Source organism: Anthonomus grandis, chromosome 16 (assembly GCF_022605725.1).
Source record: "Anthonomus grandis grandis chromosome 16, icAntGran1.3, whole genome shotgun sequence".
NCBI classification, from domain to species: domain Eukaryota; kingdom Metazoa; phylum Arthropoda; class Insecta; order Coleoptera; family Curculionidae; genus Anthonomus; species Anthonomus grandis.
In genome coordinates this window covers 14,272,333-14,295,234 of record NC_065561.1, presented here as the reverse complement: position 1 = coordinate 14,295,234, position 22,902 = coordinate 14,272,333, and the positions used below count along the sequence as shown (strand labels likewise).

General features: G+C 30.7%; 1 protein-coding gene across 1 annotated transcript in view; it reads left to right on the top strand.

The window, feature by feature from the left end:
• LOC126745484 (sodium/hydrogen exchanger 9B1-like) overlaps nucleotides 1-22,902 on the top strand; it is a 54,956-nt gene that overhangs the window by 11,123 nt on the left and 20,931 nt on the right. The window contains exon 2 of the mRNA XM_050453346.1: nucleotides 20,751-20,882. Within this exon, the coding sequence (XP_050309303.1) occupies nucleotides 20,759-20,882 (124 nt within the window). The 5' untranslated portion in view covers nucleotides 20,751-20,758. The remainder of the gene's footprint in view (nucleotides 1-20,750; nucleotides 20,883-22,902) is intronic.

The window sequence follows — 22,902 nt, the reverse complement described above, 5'->3', positions numbered from 1 at the left end:
AAAGATAAAATCAATCAAGTAAATGGTCAAAATGTTGGCCTTCGACTTCCATACAATAATACAGGTTTTGTTCAAACCTTTCCCGTACATTTTGCAAAATTTCTGGGGTGATTTGACGACATTCATCAATTATTCTTTGTCACAAATGGTCTAGCGATGTTAGCTGACTAGCATAAATTTTAGTTTTTAAATGGCCCTATAAAAAAAAATCTAACGGGCTTAAGTCCGGGGAACGAGGAGGCCATTCAATAGCTCCTCTTCTTCCAATCCATTGTCCTGGAAACGTTTGGTCCAAATATTGACGAACCCTTGCAGCATAGTGGGGTGGCGCCCCATCTTGCTGAAATACTAGACGATTTTCCAAGTACTCGTTATTATTTTCTAGTATCTCCACTAATGCTGGATGAATTGTATTTTCTAATAACTCCAGGTACATCTCTCCTGTTAAATTGCCAGGTAAAAAAAAAGGAGCCTACGATATGTTTACCAAAAATGCCAGCCCAAACATTTAATTTTTCAGGATGTTGTGTATGCACCTCACGAAATATTCTGGGATTTGAATCAGCCTAATAGCGACAGTTGTGACGATTCACAGTACCGTTTAGGAAAAAGGAGCATTAGTCAGAAAAACATACATAGAAAGTGTGGATCATTGGCGGTTTGTTCAGATGTAGTTTCACAAAATTGTACTCGCCTATCAAAATCGTCTTCGTTTAGTTCTTGTACGAGATGCATTTTGTACGGATAAAACTAGTTTTTTTTTAATATCTTCTGAATGCTGCTTCTCTTAATACCAGACATGATTGATAACTTTCTTGTGCTCAGTGTAGGATCTTGCACAATATGGCCTAAAATAGCTACTTCTGAACTACTGGGTGTTGTAGAGTGTTAAAAAGCTGGGCAGTTCTATTAGCATTTTCATTGTTCGCAAAGAAAAGAGAAATTATTTCAACTCTTAAGGTATTAGAGGCAAGCATAGTTGTAAAAGTCCAGTTTACGACCATTTGCATAACTTCTGGTGTACAAAAACTGACTAGAATTCACAAGAAACTAACAGAGTTCATGGAGAATTTTCTTAAACATCACGAGAAAACCTCCTTATTTAAAACTCATCTACTCGCAAAAGTAAAAATATTACCTACTAAGTCCTATCATCTACCTACAGATTCAAAAAAGTAGTCCATTTTTCTCAAAAAGAACATGCAAATTTAGAGGTTGGAGAGACACAAAGTCAATGGTCTCAAATTATGTTTATTAAAAAAAAAACATAATTTGAGACCATTAACTTTGTGTTTCTTCAATCTCTGAATTTTTACCTACATACTGTTTACAAAATCATAACATGGTGTCTTAACAACTAGTTCATAGAAAATCTATACATAAAATAAGTAAAGAATTAAAAGAATGTGGAAAAGGAACCCAAAGGTGTAAGGAGCAATCACTATTGACTCCACTATACTAAAAGAGGTTAAAGATCGAAAATTATTTAGGAAAAGAATCAAAGGGTGTAGGGATCGATCATTCCTCACTCCACTATATTGAAAGAGATCCAAAAGTAGCAAGGCAAATTGATCTTCTTCCACCATTTTTAGGAGACTCGCTTCTTACAAGTCTTCCATTACACACTTTCCTTTTTCTATCCAGCTTTTATATATTAAACATCTGTAAACTTTGTAAATATTAAATGTCATCAATATTAGTCGATAATCTGTCCTCATATACAGGGTGTTCCGTTGATCATGTTACAAACTTCTAGGGCAGATAGAAAACGGCAAAAGAAAAACAAAAGTTCATATAAACATAGGTCCGGAAAAGCTTCCTCAGGGAGCTAGTGCTCTTTGAAAATAACCTTTAAAAACTAGTTTTTTTTAATAGCTCCGGCACTACTTTAGCTACCGCAACCAATTTTGGGAGGTAAATTATTGTTAGCACGTTTATTCTTTTGAACCTACTAAATAAAAAAAATATTTACCAGGGGCTTCAGAATCAGGGGGGTATTTGGTAAATTTAGGCCCTTTTCTTTAAGACTTTAATTTTTGCCCGTTTGGGCATTAGATTATGATGTTCCTATGCTTTTTACATAAAAAAGGTGCTCTTAGTAAAAGTCGGTAAATGGTAAATATCACCGTTTTTGTGAAAATTGACGAAAAGTAAGTTATGAGATACAAAAATGAATTACCTATTAATATTAATAAATAATTAAAAAAAAAATTGGCGTAAATAAAAAATAAATGTTTAATTAAAAAAAGTTAAGGTAGCCACTTTATTAAATCGGTACTCAGATTAATTAACTGTCACATTAATTATCTTGACGCATAAAATGTTTAAATGATTTTAAGTGTAATAAAAAACCAACAAATTAACAATTTTAGAAACGTAAACAAATTTTATTAAATTCAAAATAATCATCCATTATTCTCAAAGAGACTTAAGTATATGAACAAAGGGGAGGAGAAAGTAAACTCAAAGTCCAAGTCTCATAAATCAAGCGTCTATTTAAAGGTTACGCGTTTCGCCGCATTAGGGCATCATCAGACCTAAGTAAAATGAACAAAATTAAATAATACGGAACAGAACGCTAATTAACAGAAAAGACATACCTATCTAAATACAAAAAACTGCACACTTACACACACTAACATAAATAAAAATAAAATAAAATAAGTTTATACCATCGTGTATCATTATTGACTAAAATATGAATTTTAAAACGCCAAATATCACATCCAGTAAATTTTTTACATATTATTTTATAAAGAATGAAAACAAATACAATTATGAAAGGAAAAAAATACAAAAAAAGATTTTTCAAAAAACATAGAGATCGAACCAGAAGACCATTGCATCTGAAGTCCGAAGCATATACCTTGTCGCCAAACCGGGGTAATGATGTAGCATGCGAGTAATTACGTTATATGAGACAAGATTAATTTTTTTTTATTGGAGATTATTGAAAATGAGATTAGGTTCGAAATTGAAGATATCATTGACACAATTTAATATTGAGCTTCTCTTAGCTCTTGTAATCTCCAGCTTTTCGAGGAGATCTAGTTTTTTACCTTTTCCACACTCATGTAATATAGTTACATCATCCGACACCGAAAAGTTATGACCAGTCGATAAAAGGTGATTTGCAAAGGCTGACTTTGTTTCTTTAATATCGGTGTCCTTACAATTGTTGAAAAGACTTATATGTTCTTTCACCCTAGTGGAAATTCTTCTACCAGACTGACCCACATACACAGCGGAACACTCACCACAATTCAAAGAATACACCCCAGATTTTAAAGTTTGCTCCATTTTATCCTTTGTGTTTATCAAGTGCTTTTTCAAAGTGTTTGCAGTTTTAAAAGCTATTGATTGAAAAAAAAAATCTTAATCTTTCACTAGCTCAGCGCCAAAATGTTCATTTATAAACTCGCGGACAATAAGTGAAAAATGAGCTGGCGCTCCATCGTGTTGTAGCCATAAGTTCTGTCGTATATTTAGGGGCAGATCATCTAATAGTTCTGGCAGTACATTTCTTAAAAAATTTAAATAAATATTTCCCGTTAAACGAGGAGGCAACATAATTGGACCAATTAAGCATTCTTCAACAATGCCGGCCCACATATTGACCGAAAACTTATGTTGATAGCTCCTAAAATTAATACCATAATATATAACATAGTTTAGTATATATAACCTCACTCCACACATGATTATTCTTAGAATTAAAAATGCCTTCCTATTGATGTTTTTCCTGTGAATGCTGATTGAATTCTTGATGAATGCTGAGGCGCGGTTCCTTTGCATTTCCTTTATCTTGGCATTATCTTGGCGTTCAGGGAGTCAGTCTCCCTGAGCCGTTGATTGACCCCTTCAAAAAGTGTGTGAGCTGGGATTCGCCTTTCGGGAAACCGCTCTTCATATAGTCGAGAAGCAGCTCTACCATTACATCAAACTTCCCCATAAATTAAAAGCATATCGGCGTATTCAGCAAAAGTGTAATCTTTTATTACTTAACCGTAATAAAAAGGGAATTAATATCATGTAAAAAATACTGACAGTGGCAATGAATTCTTATTATTTAAAAACATTATTATTGTTATTAAAATAATTAATCAGGTGCTGTATCTTAGTTTGGTTTTAGTCAATTTTCACAAAAACGGTGATATTAACCGACTTTTACTAAGAGTACCTTTTTTATGTATAATATTTTTATTCTTTAATTTATGCCCAAACGGGCAGAAATTAAAGTCTTAAAGAAATGGGCCTAAACTTACCAAATACCCCCCTGATTCTGAAGCCCCTGGTAAATATTTTTTTTATTTAGTAGGTTCAAAAGAATAAACGTACTAATAATAATTTACCTCCCAAAATTGGTTGCGGTAGCTAAAGTAGTTCCGGAGCTATTAAAAAAAAACTAGTTTTTAAAGGTTATTTTCAATTCCTCTAGCCCTCTCCCTGAGGAAGCTTCTCCGGACCCATGTTTATATGAACTTTTGTTTTTCTTTTGACGTTTTCTATCTGCCCTAGAAGTTTGTAACATGATCAACGGAACACCCTGTATAATAAGTTGTGAGAGCTTATTAACTGAACTATGAGGATAGTGTATTTTAGTATGATGTAGTTATTAATGAGATTTTAGATCTAGAACACGTGAAAATATCGTGAGTATTAAAGTATGTGACCCATATTATAAATATAGGAGATGAAAGCAATTTTTGATGTAAATACTGGCAGGAATAAAAGCTATTTTTATAAAAAATGTACATACATTTTTATAAAACCATCTATTATCATCTACTAGAACTAATAATATTCAATTAGTAATCAGGTAGTAATTTTGTTAAAAGAAAATTTAAGAAAAACTTGTTTTTTTTCTTTGTAATTTAGTTAACTAGTCAGATTATGAAGGATTATCAGAAATTTTTATTATGGTTAAATCAATTTGTTATTCCTTAAACTTTTCGGTAATAAATTATTCTCTCTTTGAAGTTGTAACTGAAAATTAAATGAAACACTTTTTAAGAAATTTAAAAGTCATTTGTTTATGTCTATAGACGTTACAACTCTAAGAAAATTAATGGTGTTAACGGTTTGGAAAATTAAGAGGTTTGTCCAAGTTATCTATAAAAGTTGTTCCATTCATTCTTAAACCTAGATAATTATTGTTAAGAAGACCATATATTACGAGTACCTAAATATCTTCTAAATTATCTATTTATTTATTATATTAAGTTTGACATTCTTATTCTGACTTTTTAGAAGTGTTTAAAATCATATGTCCGTTAATCCTGCTTAATCTATTTGGAATGCTTGTCCCTATTTCTTCTTTTACAAATTTAGTGAGTTTCTAATATTACGGCACTTCTGATTTGCGAATACTCCTATTTGTTGAATTAGTTGTTCAAGCTTATTATTCAATAAAGCGTAGAGTTCTAGATCATCCATAAGTACGATAATGAGTAAGATCAAAAACATTATAGGAAAGGAATCAAAGGGTGTAGGGATCACTCATTCCTCACTCCACTATATTGAAAAAGGTCCAAAAGTAGCAAAACAATGACAGCTGATCTTCCGCCATTTTTATAAGACTCGCTAATTTCATGTCTTTCATTTAATAATTTCCTTTTTCTATTTAGGTTGAACTTCATACTAATGACATCGGCAAATACTTGTTTTTTATTTTATTGAGTTGTTTTAGCTTATCATTCTATGGAGCATAGAATTCAAGATTATCTATACAGAGTAATAAGATATGGTGTGCATTTTTTGTTGGTGTTTTAGTGTATATCAGTAAACTGCTCCAAAGGAAACTAGATGACTTAGGGAATTCCCTTGGAAAATGCGTCGGTTGATCTTGATTTTGGCAATAGTGATATAAGATCCATAGGTTGATAATTGGATAACTGTACTTCATCAAATGTTGAAGGCGAATGATAGAGTATTGTATACTTGTCTTGCCAAAGTCTTCTAAGTGTATTAAAGCCCTCCTCCTTCCTTCAATATTTAATGGAGAACTGTTATCCAGACACAATATTCACTGCATTTCCGCTTGTTCTGATATGATATGTTTTTAGCAGATTGTTTTATGGACGCTAATAGAAACAACATAAAGGAGAGTAGAGGCTTTTGAAAGTGCTGAAAATTCCTTGGACAAATCATACTACCAACATCAAGGCACTAAGCCGTATACAGAAACAAACAGACCTAATAAATACTGTCAAACAAATAAAAACAAGTTACTTTGAACACGTACAGAGAAACTAAAAATACAGAACGGTATAATTTATAATTAAGGAAAAAATAGACGGAAAAGGGTACTATGCGAATGAAGGAATTCGGCATAGTAATCGTGTTGATAAAGTGAGATGGTCTTATGTGATTGCCAAGGTCTTGAGAGGATAAGGCATACCGAGAAAGAATACAAGGAACTATCTGTAGCATATCGTCAAAGGCGTCTAACGATAAGAAAAAGATGTAGAAAATGCAAAGGAAAGTCTGAAAGTATCCAACTATCTACAACCAGGTCACTGTAAGGATTCGTCAGGAAATATGTTCCAAAAAAAACTCTTCACTAAGCAACTAAAAGTCCCTACTACAAGTGCGTCTTCAAGCCAATCATTGACACTAACTAATACGGATTCTAATATAATGCGTTATCGCACTTTCACTTCAAAGTTTAATAATACATTATGAAAGTCTTTGTCAATAAAGACAAATATACTCTAAATAATAATCATTCAAAAACGCGTGAAAAAGAACCAGATATTTCTATTATGACAATAATATCCTTAATTGTAAATATTTCTTTATACTATATTTAGCGGTAAATCAATACCAATATTTACATCAACCTAATCTAACAACATTTGTACACCTGTTCGCCCTCGCAATATCATTTATATCAGTAATACATAAATTTCCCATAAAAACGTCATAAATTATTAGACTAAACCCTCCATGAAAATTAAAAAAATTCCAATAGTAATTTTTGGCCTGGTCACGAACAAAGGCTGCACCACAGGTTATCGTATAGGAAGAACTTGATTTATTGCTAGAGAAGTAAAAGAATAGCCGACATTTATGACCGTCGGCACTGGCTTCACTCTTCTTTACCTTATTCTTTCAGTTCTTCTTTCAGCCGAGAAAAAACGATTATACTTTAGGGTAAAATAATCCCATCGGATCGGATGGTGACTGAGAAACGAGGTTCTTTTGGTGTTTCAGTTTAGGTATTACGTTGCCGGTGTACAGTTTAATAAAACTCGCTTGTGCTTTTAGGTATTCTTTCAGTTTGTGGTTTAACGACTCTTTATATTCGATCAAAATGGATCCTTTAAGGTATGTTTAAGAAATATGTATATGTATAGTATAAGTTGATATTTTATTAATGATATCCTTGACATACAAGTCGAAATGCAACAAGTTTACTTGTTGCAGTTCTGACATAACCTGAAGATTTTATTTGGTATATAGACCGTTGAAATATAAATTATATTGAAAAATTTGTGAAGTGTTTAATTATTCATATTTGTTATATCAATCATGTAATATACTAATAAAAGTATATAATTCTTTCTAACTACATTCATGTCTTGAATATGGACATTATATTTTTATAAAAAATTCAAGAATGGCTTATGTAAAAGTGGTTCGAAGTATGTCAAGGTATACCTAAAAAACAAGATTTATATGAAAGAAAATTTCATTAAAAACCTAAAATGCAAACAAAAAATCTCTTGGAATTTTAATTTTAAATTAAAAAAAATATCGAATTAATGGAAAGATAATAAAATAAAATAATCTCATTGTAGTATTAGAATTAAATGATCAAGAAGAAATGATTTTTTTTGTATTTCGGTTTGAGTATTAATGGTATCCTTGACATATAAGTCAAGATAAATTAACTTATTGCACGTCTGACATAACCTTTATAATATAAGAATTATGCATGTAGCTCTAATAAAGTATTATAAAGAACTTTCTTCACTTAAGCATATTCATATGTGAATTTAAATTCGAAAAAAATATTGAAATTATTCTATAACATAAGAGAAAATTTAATAATAAACCTCTGATGCAAATATCTTGAAATTATTATGCTTTTTTTTATTTAATTAATTTTTGTAATCCAGTTTTATTTAAAAAAAAATAATAAAATTAATTGGTATTTATTTACTTTTAGAAGATTTCATTTTTTTAGATTATAAATTACAAAATTTAAAAATTAGTATAACTACGATAGAATATTAAAATAATTAACGTTTTTATAGCTGAGATTTAGTTAGATACTAGAATAAAAATAAAACACACTTTTAAATACTTTAAGTTGAAATAAAAAAATTATAACGCAAGAAAAGACTAAACAAACAAAATTAAAATTGCTGGTCATTCTCCAAAAATTAAAAACCAACACAAGATTATTTAGATTTATTATAACTTTTACATCCAGTTCAAAAAACTGAGAAGCAAATTTATATAAAATATATAGAATTTCATTTAATTTGGGATGGTTATGTATGTTAGTGTAGACAAATGTAATTAAAACATTTTTTTAGAGTTTATATATTCTACCCTAAATATTTTAATTATATTGTAACGTAATTCAGGATGATACTCCTTGCCTAATAGTTCTGTTATAAAAAGGAATTTTAGTGCATACCTACTTGTCTAAATTGTTTTTGATAAAGCTTTAAGATTATTTTGTTTTTGTCATAAAACTTAAGACACGTGCCTAACAGTTTTATTAGTCTACACATTCATGATAAATTTTTGTTTGTTTTGTTTCCATTGATTTTGAAATAATGAATTTAAATAATTTTAGGAATATTTATGCATAACATAAATGGCTTTGATTCCAGTTTCAGTATTTTATTCCTCTTGGAGTTACACACTAAACTTTCCTTGTAATTGACACAGAAGTCTATTCATTTTTGGGGTAGTAGTTGATCTGCATTTGTTAGGAAACCCGACAAACAATTATTGATGCAACAGTTTATAACTTTATATTTTTATTAAAGAAGAGTTCCCGGTTTTGATAAGTAACAAGTAGTTATTTTAGAATAATAAAATATACGTGTAATAAATAGTTTTCTCCTTTTTAAAGGATTTTGGCAGTAGAATCATTTGCCCATTCATGCTCAAAATAATAACAATGTCACAAAATCACTTAAACATTACAAAAAGAAACACAACCTTAAGAAACTCTTTCTCACAGTGTAAACTCACAACAACAAGATCTTCTCGAAGTTGTGAATCTCGTTCCTCTTGTTCTTCTGTGTTTTTCTTATCACGTCCTTCTTGCTCCTTTTTAAGATCCACTTTCAAGTTTGGCAAGTCTACTTTAATGCCCTTTATTTTCCACCTTGCTATTCATTTTCCTATTTACGTTTCCCATAGTTTGATCAGGTCTTGACAATTCTGCACTCGTTCATCCTGTTTTTTTTCTTGGCTGCTTCAAAAGCAGCCTCATCAATTTCTCAGCGTTCATCTTGGCATTCATTAAATTGGACTTCCTGATATTCTATTTCTGACACCAATTGTAACGTATTTCAGGAACACACTCCTTTTGGAACACATTAGTCCAGGAATACTCTTTTATGTTAGAAACACACTCTTTTTATTGACAACTTGCATTGATTGTCGTTTAATGTTTGCTTCCAAGCTAAACAACAAAACGTCACCAAACGCCGTCTCTTTTAAAGACTCTTAGAAAATGCTTCAAATTTTCTACATTATTTTTGCCGATGAGGACCAAAAATTTTAAGAGAATTCAGTCAAAGCAGGCGAGTAAACAAATTCCAAAAAATCTAAACTACCAGGATTTACAATAACCTTAATTGAGGCTCTAATGAAGTACTCCAACAAGATGGACTACTAAGAATAAGACACTATGTAACAATAATAAACTAAACATGCAAAATAAGAGCAAAACAGTACAACAAATTTAAGAAAAATGAACTTATTTATATCTTCACAACAATGTAACGGGAAATAGAAAACATCACCCAAGACTTATAGCAAAATAGATATTCAAGTAAACTAATAAAGACAACTACTAGGAAAACAGCAGAGAAAACAGAAAAAACGAGAGCAACTGGCGGATCAAGGATGCCAATAGCTGCGTATACCAAATCCCCTATAAATGGGAAGAGCCATGCATAAGAGTGACAAAGCGTTTGCTAGAAATCAGGACAAAATAACATCGAAAGTGGAACCAAATAAAGGGGAGATTTTCAGACCAGGAACACGCTTAGTCAATGGCCACAATATATATTGGACTATTGGAGAATATTTTGCTTAAGAAGCAACATTGGAAGAACAGAACGGAAGGGTAAGTTTCGGGAGTAAGGTTAGGTTCCTAGTTATACTTATTGTGTTGTTCTTGCAAATATTCCATTTCTTTGCAACGTTCCTTCAGCCACTTATTGCTCTTCTTATAGTATTTTGCACCATTATATATATGGCTCATGTGCGTTGGTTCTTGGATTTTCTTCTTTCTTTAAAAATTATTAAAATTTCGTCTGTCATCTATTTTTTCTTTTTTACATTTTCTTTATATTCTATCTCCATTTTTGCTGTATATATTTTCCTCCATGCCATCGCATGCGTTAACAAGATTCTTGTTCTCATGGTTAACATCTTTATTTAATTTTTTACTTATCTTTGATGCTTTCGTTCTTAAGCCTATCATAATCTATCCTTGGTTCTTATTTTGGTTTTTTCTCATTGGTAATCTTTATTTTTATTCCTGTTATGAGAAGGATATGATCTGATCGGACGTTAGATCCAGGGTAGAAACATGTTCTTGTTACTGATATTCCAAAACGTTTGTTAATCAATATGTAGTATGGACATTCTGCTCGGGCTTTCCACGTGTAGAGACGCCTTCGTGTCCATTTTCATGTGTTTCTCTTGACATAACTTGTATAACTAGCTACCCAGCTCATTCAATTAAAACCAGGAAATCTTCAGCCATCCCGGTGTTAATATTATCAATATCTGGAGACCCTACTATCGGTTGTCACACACCTGTATATAAGCCTGTAAAATTATTGTTGTTGTTCACTTACATTTGATAACTATTAAAGATACTTTTCAACCGAACTTGCTGAATTTAAAAAAATAATGAAAGTTAGTAATTAAAAATTAGGCTTTACTACATGGTCTTCTATTCTATTAACAAGGTAGAGTTTGTTACGAATAATATTGGATTTTTTGTAATAAACATGCGTTGATAAATCAAGTCATTAAACAATGTTTAATGAAAATATTAGATTTCAATCTGATGCGATGCAAAGAATTCTCTTCCTTTGCATAAATACACATTAACTACTATTAAAAAGTCAATAGACAGGGGTGTCAATACAAACTAAACGTTAATTAACTATAGAAGGAACAAAATATTGAAAGTGAGATGAAGTGAGTCATTTATGTTATGCATAAATATTGTCTTTTAGAAGCGAATTATGTTCTAAAACAACTTAAAACCGTGATTTAAAATTCAAGGGGAACAAAATTTATAAATGCTATTATGAATGTGTAGGTTAATAGAACTTTTACGCATGTCTCATAAGATTTATAGGCAAACTTATTTTTAATAAAATACTCTTTAAAAAAAATAGTTTTATCTAAAATAATGTAGGCATATAGGTTATGCACCAATGCACCATGCGCAAAGTTCTTTTTTATGAGAAAACTTGGGCAAGTGTCTTAAGTTTCTTGGGCAATTTAAATTTAAATGGATTGCTAAATAATATGGTTAAAAAGAACGATTTATTTTGTCTGACTTTTTTTATAAGCAATGTATTACGTATAGACGTATGTCTGATACGTGATAAAGTAGATATACGCGCGTTCATGGGCATTTGCAAAATTTAAATTCTTGGGTCAAGAATTGAAATACTCACTTATTGTAAGAATAGTTAAAACTGTATTTTAAAAAGCCATATTTATTTATAAAAGTTGCTATCCAGAGACTAAACATATTACATACATATTATTACACTTTATAAATATTATTTTTAGCATTAGTGTTAACGCCTTATGTATTCAAAAAATGTGTGTAGATATAGATAAAGCCATACCAACCAGACAATGTCAAGTATTTTTTTAAATAAAAGATTTTTTTTTTAAATGTCACTAATTGTATTTACGTTTAAGTGCAGTTCATTGTTCATCAGCACGGGAGATAAAAGCTATATAATTTATCATATTTTCATATTATTGGTATGCTTTACTTATCTACATATCAAGGTTGTTTATGATATTTTTTATTATTTTATAAATAATATTTATTTCCTTTAATCATAGAAACAAATAGCAGGTTTTTAATTTTAAAAAATCAAAAACCCATTAATTTACTTAATAGTTTGGGTCAAAATGTACAGGGTGTTTCAGAACTATGGGATCAAACTTCTGGGGGTTGTTTGTGTTCAGTGCAACAAAAGAATCCATTTGAGTATAGAAACCCATGTCCGGAAATGCGTCACTACGCTACTACGGCCCTAAGACGCGTTAAAATTTATAAAAAACATTAATTACCTATAACAGTTTTTACAAGAAGAACTAATTCCAAATCTAGCTGTTCTATTCCCTGATCCAATAGAAGGTGATATGCCGAATAGAAACATCTGGTTTGAGCAAGATGGTGCGCCTCCTCATTTTGCAAGACCTGTTCGAAACTATCTGGATACTATTTTTTCAGGCATATGGATTAGCAGGAGAGTAGGTATTTCCAAATCGTTGGATAGGTAGGGGAGGTACAGAACATTGGCCTTCTCGATCGTTAGATTTAACTAGAGGATTTAAATCTAACGATTTTTGCATTTGGGGTTTTCTTATGTCATTAGTTTATTCTACTCCCGTCGAAAATATTGGTGACCTAAAGCATCGAATTATAGCCGGGTGTGAGATAATAAGAAATACATTAAGAATATTTATGCGAATACGAGAATCAATGAGGCGAAGAGTTGAATCTTGTGTAACGTCTGAGGGAGGTCATTTTGAACACTTGTTGTAGCTTGCGCCTATGTAAAATTTTAGTATTGCTATTTTCTATTATTGTTCTGGTTTAATATTGTATTAGATAGTTCTTGATAATACAGGATGTTTCAGAACTATGGGATCAAACTTCTGGGGGTTGTTCAGTGCAACAGAAGAATCCATTTGTGTATAGGAACCCATATCCGGAAATGCGTCACTACGCTACTACGGCCCTAAGACGCGTTAAAATTTATAAAAAACATTAATTACCTAAATAGGATTAGCTGCATTTATTTTTACCTTTTGTACATGATACATGTCAATTGTGTGTCAATGTGTCAATGTCAATTCTCAATGTCATGTTTAAAAATTGTATAGCTTACAATTTTTAAACATTTATTGCTAATGGAAAACTTTACCAATCAAGAATTGGCGGATATGCATTTGGCATACGGAGCAACAAACTGCAATGCACGAGCAGCATTGCGGTTGTATCATGAACCTTATCCCGAACGACAGCATCCTGGATACAAAAAGTTTATTGCGGTTCATCGGTGGCTCGCTGAGACAGGCATGTAGAAGACATAAACAGAGAAGAGGTAGGAGATAGAGAAGAGGTAGACAAGATGCATGATACTGGTGTTGCTCGAACCGTAAGAACGGTCGAATTTGAAGAAGAGGTGCTTTAGCGAGTTGCCGATGAACCATCAAATAGCACACGTGACGTCGCTAAGAATATGAATACGAGTAACGCTTCTGTCTGGCGGGTAGTACACGAGCAACAACTCCATCCTTACCACTTCCAGAAAGTTCAAGGTATGACTGCAGCCGATTATCATCCTAGAGTTCAATTTTGTCAATGGCTTCTGGATCACATCATTGCACAACCAAATTTTTTACGATATGTTTTGTGGACTGATAAAGCCTCTTTCACAAGAGACGGTATTTTTAATAGTAGAAATAGTTGGCATGTTTGGGACGAAGAAAATCCTTATGCAATTTTTCCAAGAAAACATCAGAATCGTTGGTCTGTCAACGTATGGGCAGGCATTCTTGATGATTATTTAATTGGGCCATACCTTCTACAGGAACAATTAACAGGACCTATGTATCTGCGTTTCTTGGAGGAAGTTCTCCCAGAACTCCTTGAAAATGTTCCACTAAACGTTAGACAGCAAATGTGGTTTCAGCATAATGGAGCGCCGGCTCACTTTGCTGAACAAGTACGCGAATATTTGGCTCAGCGGTTTGGGCACCGTTGGATTGCCAGAGATGGAGCAGTTTCTTGGCCTCCTAGGTCACCCAATGTAACGTCGCTCGATTTTTTTTTGTGGGGACATGTAAAGTCTTTAGTCTACGAAACTCCAGTAGAATCAGAGCTAGACTTAATTAGACGAATAACAGCAGCATTTGAAATCATTCAAAATAAGGATCAAATTTTTAGTGTAGTCCGCCGAAATCATGTGAGCGTTTAAATCGGTGTATTGAGGTTGGAGGAAGACATTTTGAACAATTGTTGTGATGGTATCATAAATAATAGGTAAAAATAAATGCATCAGATCCTATTTAGGTAATTAATATTTTTTCTAAATTTAAACGCGTCTTAGGGCCGTAGTGGCGTAGTGACACATTTTCGGACATGGGTTCCTATACTCCAATGGATTCTACTGTTGCGCTGAACAATCCCTAGAAGTTTGATCCCATAGTTCTGAAACGCCCTGTATAGTAAAGTGTATTCATTTAATGTCCGCTTCATTAGCGTAGTCTATATTCAAATAAACAGCAAGTATAATCAAATTAAAATAGGAAAAGGACGAATTAAGCATTTATTATTATTATAAATATTATTTTGGGGGTCAGTAGTATATAAGCGGAAGATTCGATAAAACCTCTTTTTAAGAGGTTTTATTAAAGTCTATAGAAAATAAAAAAATAGTATCTCTGAAGTAATAAAAGATAAATCAAACGAGGTCAGTTGTTGCTAAAAATTAACGATCCTCATTTTTTTGACTTTTGGAACTTTTAACTCTCAACATTAAAATAATTACAAAATTGTAGTGAAGTGCTTTTATATAAAATCAATATTTTTCAACTAACTAAATATCCTTGATCGATTAAATAAAATTAAATACTAATTAAATTGTTAATTATTTTAAGCAATAGGAATTATCGAGATAATAATATTTTCATATTAATATCTTTAAAATGGTTAATATAAAACAGATAGATAATTGTGGTAGAACATCATGACAATTCAGTCAAATTTTGCACAAAATATTCCAGAAGTAATGACATTGTTAATGTAAATCATTCCCTAATATTCTGTGTGTGTTACAGATGTCTTATTTATAAAATATTTGATGACTAGCTCACTACTTTCTGTATAGTATTTAAAAAAAAAACTGAAATAAAGTTTTTGGGTAAATAGAATGTAACAATCAGTTTTCGGTTGATTTTGAACTAAAATAAATAGTTTTATATAACTAATTATAATAAAAAGAAAAACATAAAATATTTATTACATAGGTACATACATTTTCATTTTATTAAATTTTAAGAAATCAGGATAAAGTGATAAACGCAATAAAAAAAATAGGGACAAAGGTCCAGGACTATAGTGGTTTATAAATTTTTACATTTTTTTACCAAAAAATTTTATTTAATTTTACTTAGTATTCAAAAGAATAACTGTTGTTATATTCGAAAATTTTGTTCCCTTGTACCGGTTTTTCAGTTAATTTAGAATTGAGAAATTCAGAAAAATATCGATGTTGATTAGTGAGGTTAGTAAAGCCAAATTTAATATTTTAATTCTTCATATCTTCATACAAATGGAAAAATGTATACATCTATAGAACAATGTATACATCATTCAAGTACATAGTACAGACACATTAAATATTTATTGGTTGAATCTCTCATTTTAGCTCAGCTTGACTACTGTAATTTGTGTATACGACAATTACTTGGTACCAAAAAGTACCCTACATAATAATAACTTTAAGGCCCTAAATTTGAAGGCTGTTTCTCATATAGAGCATTTGTTTTTCTAAATACCAATTATTTATTGATTATTGAACATAATCGGTTACAGTTTAAAAAACCTTTACTCAGGGATCCTACAACAAATAATGCTGAATAATAAAATGACATTATTACTATTATATAAAAATCAAATAAGTGTTACAAATAAGAACAACCAAGTAATTACTAGTTAGGTTGGTTTGTTTGCTTCGAAGTTTTACTTAGTTGTGTGCCTAAACGTTGGGTTTCTAGCTATTACGACTCAAATAAATTGTCCAAAAATTTCGTAATTAATTCGTAATTCTTAAGTTAATTAAATCTTAAGATATCAAAAAATCACCTCCGATTAAAAAAAAAATCTTTCCAGAACTCATTTGCTTATAATAAGATTAAAATATGCGTCATGTTTCCTTATGAAAAAGTACCCTTAATTAAATAAGCCATTAATCAAAATATCAATAACATACCAATACAACCAGCGTCACTAAAAAAAAACAGATTCCCAGCGCACATTACACTAGTCACATATCACAAATTAATTCACAATTATTAATGCGTAATCGGTATTTAATTTGTTACATTTTAGCTTTATTCCGAAAATCTATAGGGGGAACTTTTGAAATTCACCCATAAACCTAAACCAACTAAGTAAAACCGATTGAGAACTACTGTGACAGATGCTGCTTAAGCACATGTGGTTAATTAGCGCGTACGCAAACCATATAAAATATTATATCAGTCATCATTAGGGTTTAGTAGTGGCTCTCAACAGTTTCGAATCAGATCAAAAGTTTTAAATTGAAGGGTGAAGTAGTTTGAAAATTTTAAGGGTAAGTTTGTGATATCAAAATGTGCCTGATTTTATATATTAATTAATTGTGGTTACGCAGGCTTGAAATTATTAAAAAATTTAATTTTCGTGATATTTGTTAACTTTTTGTGTGCCACTGATGAGCTAAAACGGTTCAAATAAAACGGGCAGATTAAGCAGGTTTTAAGTAAAATTTGAAAATGCAGAGCGGTTTTTTATGAGTTGGGTATAGTAAGCGTAATGTTTTTGGAATGGGATTTACAAATTGGCAATAAACTAACAGCAAAAATATAAGTAAACAGAAGGGAATCCTGATTTTACAATTAATTAAATCTTTAGTTTTTATTTGAGAATAAATTGTGCTTACAGGAATAATTTTAATTATTTTTTGTTATTACTTCACCCTTTTACCTGCCATTAATTACCACTAATGAGTTAAACTAGGTCTTATTAATTAAATTATAAATTAAATTATTAAATTAAAATTTGGAAAAATAAAGCTTGATTTTTGAAAATTAAAAATTTCAAAATATTTTGTTTGGGTTAGAGATATATGCAATATTTTAAGACGCTAATATTCACAAAACAAACTAAAAATGTATATCTAGTAGGTAGCTTATTTAATTTAAATAAAAACATTCTTTTTTCGGCTTTTCAAGATCTAAACAACCTTCATTTTCTCATCCCTCTAACAGGCATAACTTAATTGGATATGATTGTTGTTTCCTTAAAATCCAATAAAATTGATTTTATTCCTTATTATAGTAGTGTCGCCCTACCAAAATACGATAAGACGTTCAACTTTAAGGTATTAATCTCAAGTCAAACATATTATTCAAAATAGAACTAGAAACAACATTATATCAGTCTTTTGTCATTTTTTAACTTCCACCATCTAAATATAGAACGTCAAATGGGGTACTGAAACATACTATCAACTTCAGGTGCACAGGAGCAACAGGAGTTTATTCAAACGTATATGGAGTGTAATGCATATAACTTTTTGTTAATTGATCTGTTATTACTGCCTTTAATTAAGTTGATTATTCTTTATTAATCAGTTAGTTAGAACAATATGGGTCCAGGATAAACCATTACAAATACCTATATCATACCTCCAAGATCATTATCTTGCATTTACATGTATTGAGCAAACAATTTCACCTTTGCCATTAAAACATATAGGAAGTTCCTATTTTTAGAAGTGCCTCCAAGAAAATGCTAAACAAACAACCCACGGTGTGGTCACTCTAGTACTTCAACTATAAATGAACATTGAAGCAGCAAAGAAAATTAGACTAAGGATATTGGCACATTAATTAGTCAGTTCATGCCATAAAACTTTATCGGAGGTTTTGCTGGATGAGGTGCATATCAGCAAAGTTTCTTCAGAAATTGTTTATTTTTGACCTGGAGAATCATCGCACGAGTATCACGCAGGAGCTGTTGTGCGAATTATCGGTAAATGGTTATGACATTGACCCGAAAGCCCAATAGTCCTAATAGAAGAGCCCACGAGAGCAAATAAAGCACGCTAAGTGCGATCCAATATGAAGATTTTGCTCACTGTTTCGACTTATAGTGGCAGCATCAGTATTTCTTGGCTCGAAGCTCGTATGATCAATAAGAAGAGATACCTTAAAGTTATGTCTGCGAGAAGCAATGCGAAGAACATATGCGGAATTTAGAAAAAAGGTTGGATTTTGCATTCGGTCTCACTTAACACAATTATACCTCAGTCACTATATTTACCACATTTGGACTGAAATTGTAAACGCATAAATAAAATAATACAATAACACGTCCAAAACCGTACAAAGGCAAACCATACATTAGAAAGAGGGTTCGGCAGAGATATGTGGTATCTTCACTCCTATTTTATTTATATTTAGAAGCAAAATTTAAAAAAGCATTAGAAAAGGGATAGTGAAGAAGTGGAGAGAGGCATAAAGGTTAATGAAGTATGGACTAACAACATCCGTTATGCTGATGATGTGGTCTTGATTGCCGACAATATGCACGATCTACAACTGGTTAATGTGGTAGAATAACAGAGTAAATGAATGAGTCCAAATATGGGACAAAGTTTGTGAAAAATCTCCAGTAATCTGACTGCATTTAAGAACTCTAGCATAACTTTTAAATCAATGCTTATAGAAAGAGTGGAGACATTTAAGTATCTCAGCACTTGGTTATTCGAAGACTGGACATCGGATATCGGATAAGTCTAATGTCGCATTGAGCAAGCATTACTAAACTTTGGCAAAGTGCTTGTCTGCTCCGAATTTGATCTTGACTTGCGGCTAAGATTTGTAAGTGTTATCAAAGTCGATATATTTTAATGTATTTATTAAAATAAATTTTATTAGGTTTTGACGTTTGATTATTTATTTCCTTTAAAGGTGGCTGTGCACTCAAAAATACGTCTGACTTTTGGATCAGTCAAAAACAAACTAAATATGCCGTGAAACTGTGAAGATGTCGGAATAAGTATATCAACACAAGAAAATAAAAGAAATATAAATATAAAATGTTTTTGACAGCTATTGAGATTATATTTTGTATGGCAGATGTTTCCATAACATTTTCTCCATATAGGGTAAGAATAAAAAATAAAATTAAAAAAATAATCTGCATTTTCCTGTAGATAGTTAGATTACTCTAACTATCCTGAAATACACCACGTTTGAATGGCAAAGCTAAAATCGTTTTGTCCGATATAATATGCATATGCAAGATAATGATACTGTAAAGTATGCCAATTCATTGGGTCAGCAGTGTTACAATATCAGTATAATCAATATCAGCTAAAGGCTCAATAATATAAGATCAACAATATTCTATTACAAATGCAGTGATCAATATATAGTACTCTTTTTAACAATTTTTTTCGAATGATACCGAATCTTGCAGTTGATGATTAAGGGAAGAAATTCAATCTAACCAGCAAAGGATTATTATATCTTAATTATATTGCAGTTGAAATAAAAAATAGTGATTATAACAATAAGAGAAGTATTAAAACATATATAAGTATTAAAATTCTAAATCGTGATTATTAAAATGTCTGATCATATTTAGAATAAAAAATTTGACTTGAGAATATTACCTTAAAGTTGAGCGTCTTATCGTCTTTTGATAGGGCGACACGGCTAATATAGAATAAAATTATTTTTATTACTTTTTAAGGAAACGAGAATCGTATCTGTTTAAGTTATGCAGGTTAGTGGGATAAGAAAACGAAGATTGTTGAGATCTTATTGCGTTTTGCCCGAGATAACAACATCCGAAAAAAAATATATTTTTATTTAAATTATGTACTTTATATTAATTTAAAATAAGTAAAGTTTGGCAAAGTACTTGTCTGTTTTGAATTAGATCTTGACTTAGCGGCTAAGATTCGTAAGTGTTATAAAACTCTATATATTTCAATAAAAATATATAGACTTTGGTGTTATGTTTGGTCGGTGCTTCCCTATAGTATGGAACATTAAATATCAGTGCAATTAGGAAACTGGAGGCCTTTAGGATGTGGATGTGCCGCAGAATCCTTAAGATCCTTTAAAATAATATAATATCTAATATACATAGATTTCATATAATTTTAATAAGCCGATATAATTAACTCTGAATACTTAGCAGGAAATGAGGTTTTCACATCTATTTACGAAAAGCTTTATCAAAATCAATTATAAAACGCAATCCGATGAATCAACCATTATAAAACCAACAAAAATACCCACATGGTATTTTTCCTGATAAGGCATGAATTAATGTCAACGTCTGCAAAACACAAGCACATACCAATAACTAACAACACCTTTTCTTATTTGAAATTCGCATAGAACGGTGCATAAGTAGTGTTATTAAAATGGCTTTTTTGTGGTTAGTCACATTATAATTTTTTTTTAAGTAATAATTTAATTTTTTTACATCGTTTCAGTTTTAAAAATGGCGGATCCGCTAACCAATGTTACTAACCTGAACAAGGTTACCAGTTATGACTTAAATGGTTATAAACCAAAACAAGAATCGCTTATACATTGTTTGAACGGAATTGACAATATGGGATTAGGTAAGTTAATGTTTTTTTTTTTTATTAACAAATTATTAAATATGGTTAATATTAAAGAATATACTTTACTTACCACACTTATCTTCAAGAAAATATAACCTAACGATTCAAAGGAGTAGTAATTTATTTATAGCAAATATTTGTAAGTGTTATTTTATATAGTCATTGCGTTTTTCCAACATATTTTAGTTAAAAATGAGATATTTTAAGAAAAGTTGTCTATCAAAAGATTGGATGTTATTCTCCAGTGAGAGTTTCCATAAGTTTAACCTTTAAATTATTTATTTCTGTATTTTTTTTATTATTTTTAAGCCTTACTTTTGATACTTTTTTTAATTGAATTTTGGATATAATAACCTATATTATATATTAAAATTATTCCTTGTAACTATGCGGCATCACACAAGGTTAGTATACGTTATATATAGGATTGTTTTCAAAACTAGGTTTAATAGTTTTTTTTAATTTTATTAACGCTGGGCTAAAATTATTTTTTTATTACTTTTTGTTTGAATAAAGTTACTCACTAAGCACATTAATCTTAACGTTCCATTATAATCAGAAATTGTTTTTTATGCAAATTCATTAGCATTCAATAACGTTATTCTAGAAATTTTAAATATTAAAAAAAATGCATTTCAAGTGATTGCCTACTTAGTAATTTTTAACTCACTAATATATACAGGGTGTCCGGAAAGTCAACGTTAATACTGAAGAGGCTGATAGAACAACTCATAAGCACCCAGGAAAACATAAAATGACCTTAGTAGAGAATCGATGGTTTTCGAGATATTGGCACTTTAGTGGAAGTCACAAAAATCCTACTCTTGTATCAGATTTTCGATTGTCACGCGTTAAAAATAGATATTTTTTAAAATCTCTTTTTAGTTATGCAACACTGAATAGCCATTTTACTGATCAAAGACAAACGTTAAACTAAACGGCCAAAAAATTTAATAAGAAATCTATTCTAAAATAAAGTATTACTTATTTTTATTTTTTAAACTTTGAATTTGACCGCTCATACTGGACCGAAAAATTGTACGGCAACCCGGCTAATACCTAATATTAACTCCTAACTCTGAAATATCCTGTATATTGAGTATACTAATTTTTTAGGTAAATATTTAATTAGTTCTCAAAGCTGTAAATAAAAAAAGACAGTATCGTTAGTTATGCTCCTAAAGTTAATTACATAAAAGGTGACGTGTTTGTTTAATTTAAAAATGAAATCATCAATTATCCAATTACTGATTTAAAAAATATATGTCACAATCGTTTTTACTGTCCTGAAAATAGTTTTTATTTTATCAAGCAATTCAGTAGCAATAAAACCTAATTTCTCCTTAGTCAAAGTAACAAAATATATTGCTCTAGCACAAAAAAATTTTTATTTCATACTTGAAATGACTTGTTACGAAAAAAATATTATAATAAATTCACTTAACTTTTATCGTACACTTAAAATATATAAAACTATATGCTCTCCTTGCGATATTTCTACTTGACATCCAAAAAAGTTTGCTTCATTTCCTCAAATTTTTCGGCAAATTCTTTATAGAAACAAACGTGTTCTTGAAGTATTCTATCACACAGATCCTCACTTAAGATAAGCTCCAAAAGGTCTTCATATGTATTAGTCAAAACCTCCATCTGTTCATCGAGAATTTTAAATTTGTATCGTAACTCCACTGTAACTATTTTTTCGCTACTAGTACTTAACAACGTAATAGCCTCATCAAGATTTTTTTGATATGCCGTTCCTTGGGCATTTCGGGCTTCAATAAGATTCGACCAGTATAAAGCCATAAACTTACTTTGTTCGCTAATAGTTGGGTCTTTAAACGCAAATTATTGCAAACTATTAACTGTCGTGCATTTATAATAAAATACTCGAGTTGCATAAACTTTATACTATGATAAAAATTCCTAAAATTATTTAATCTGATAACAGAAATCATCACATCTGTTTCTATAGAATTTGCTTTTCAAGTGCTTTTTAAAGTTGCATTATATTATT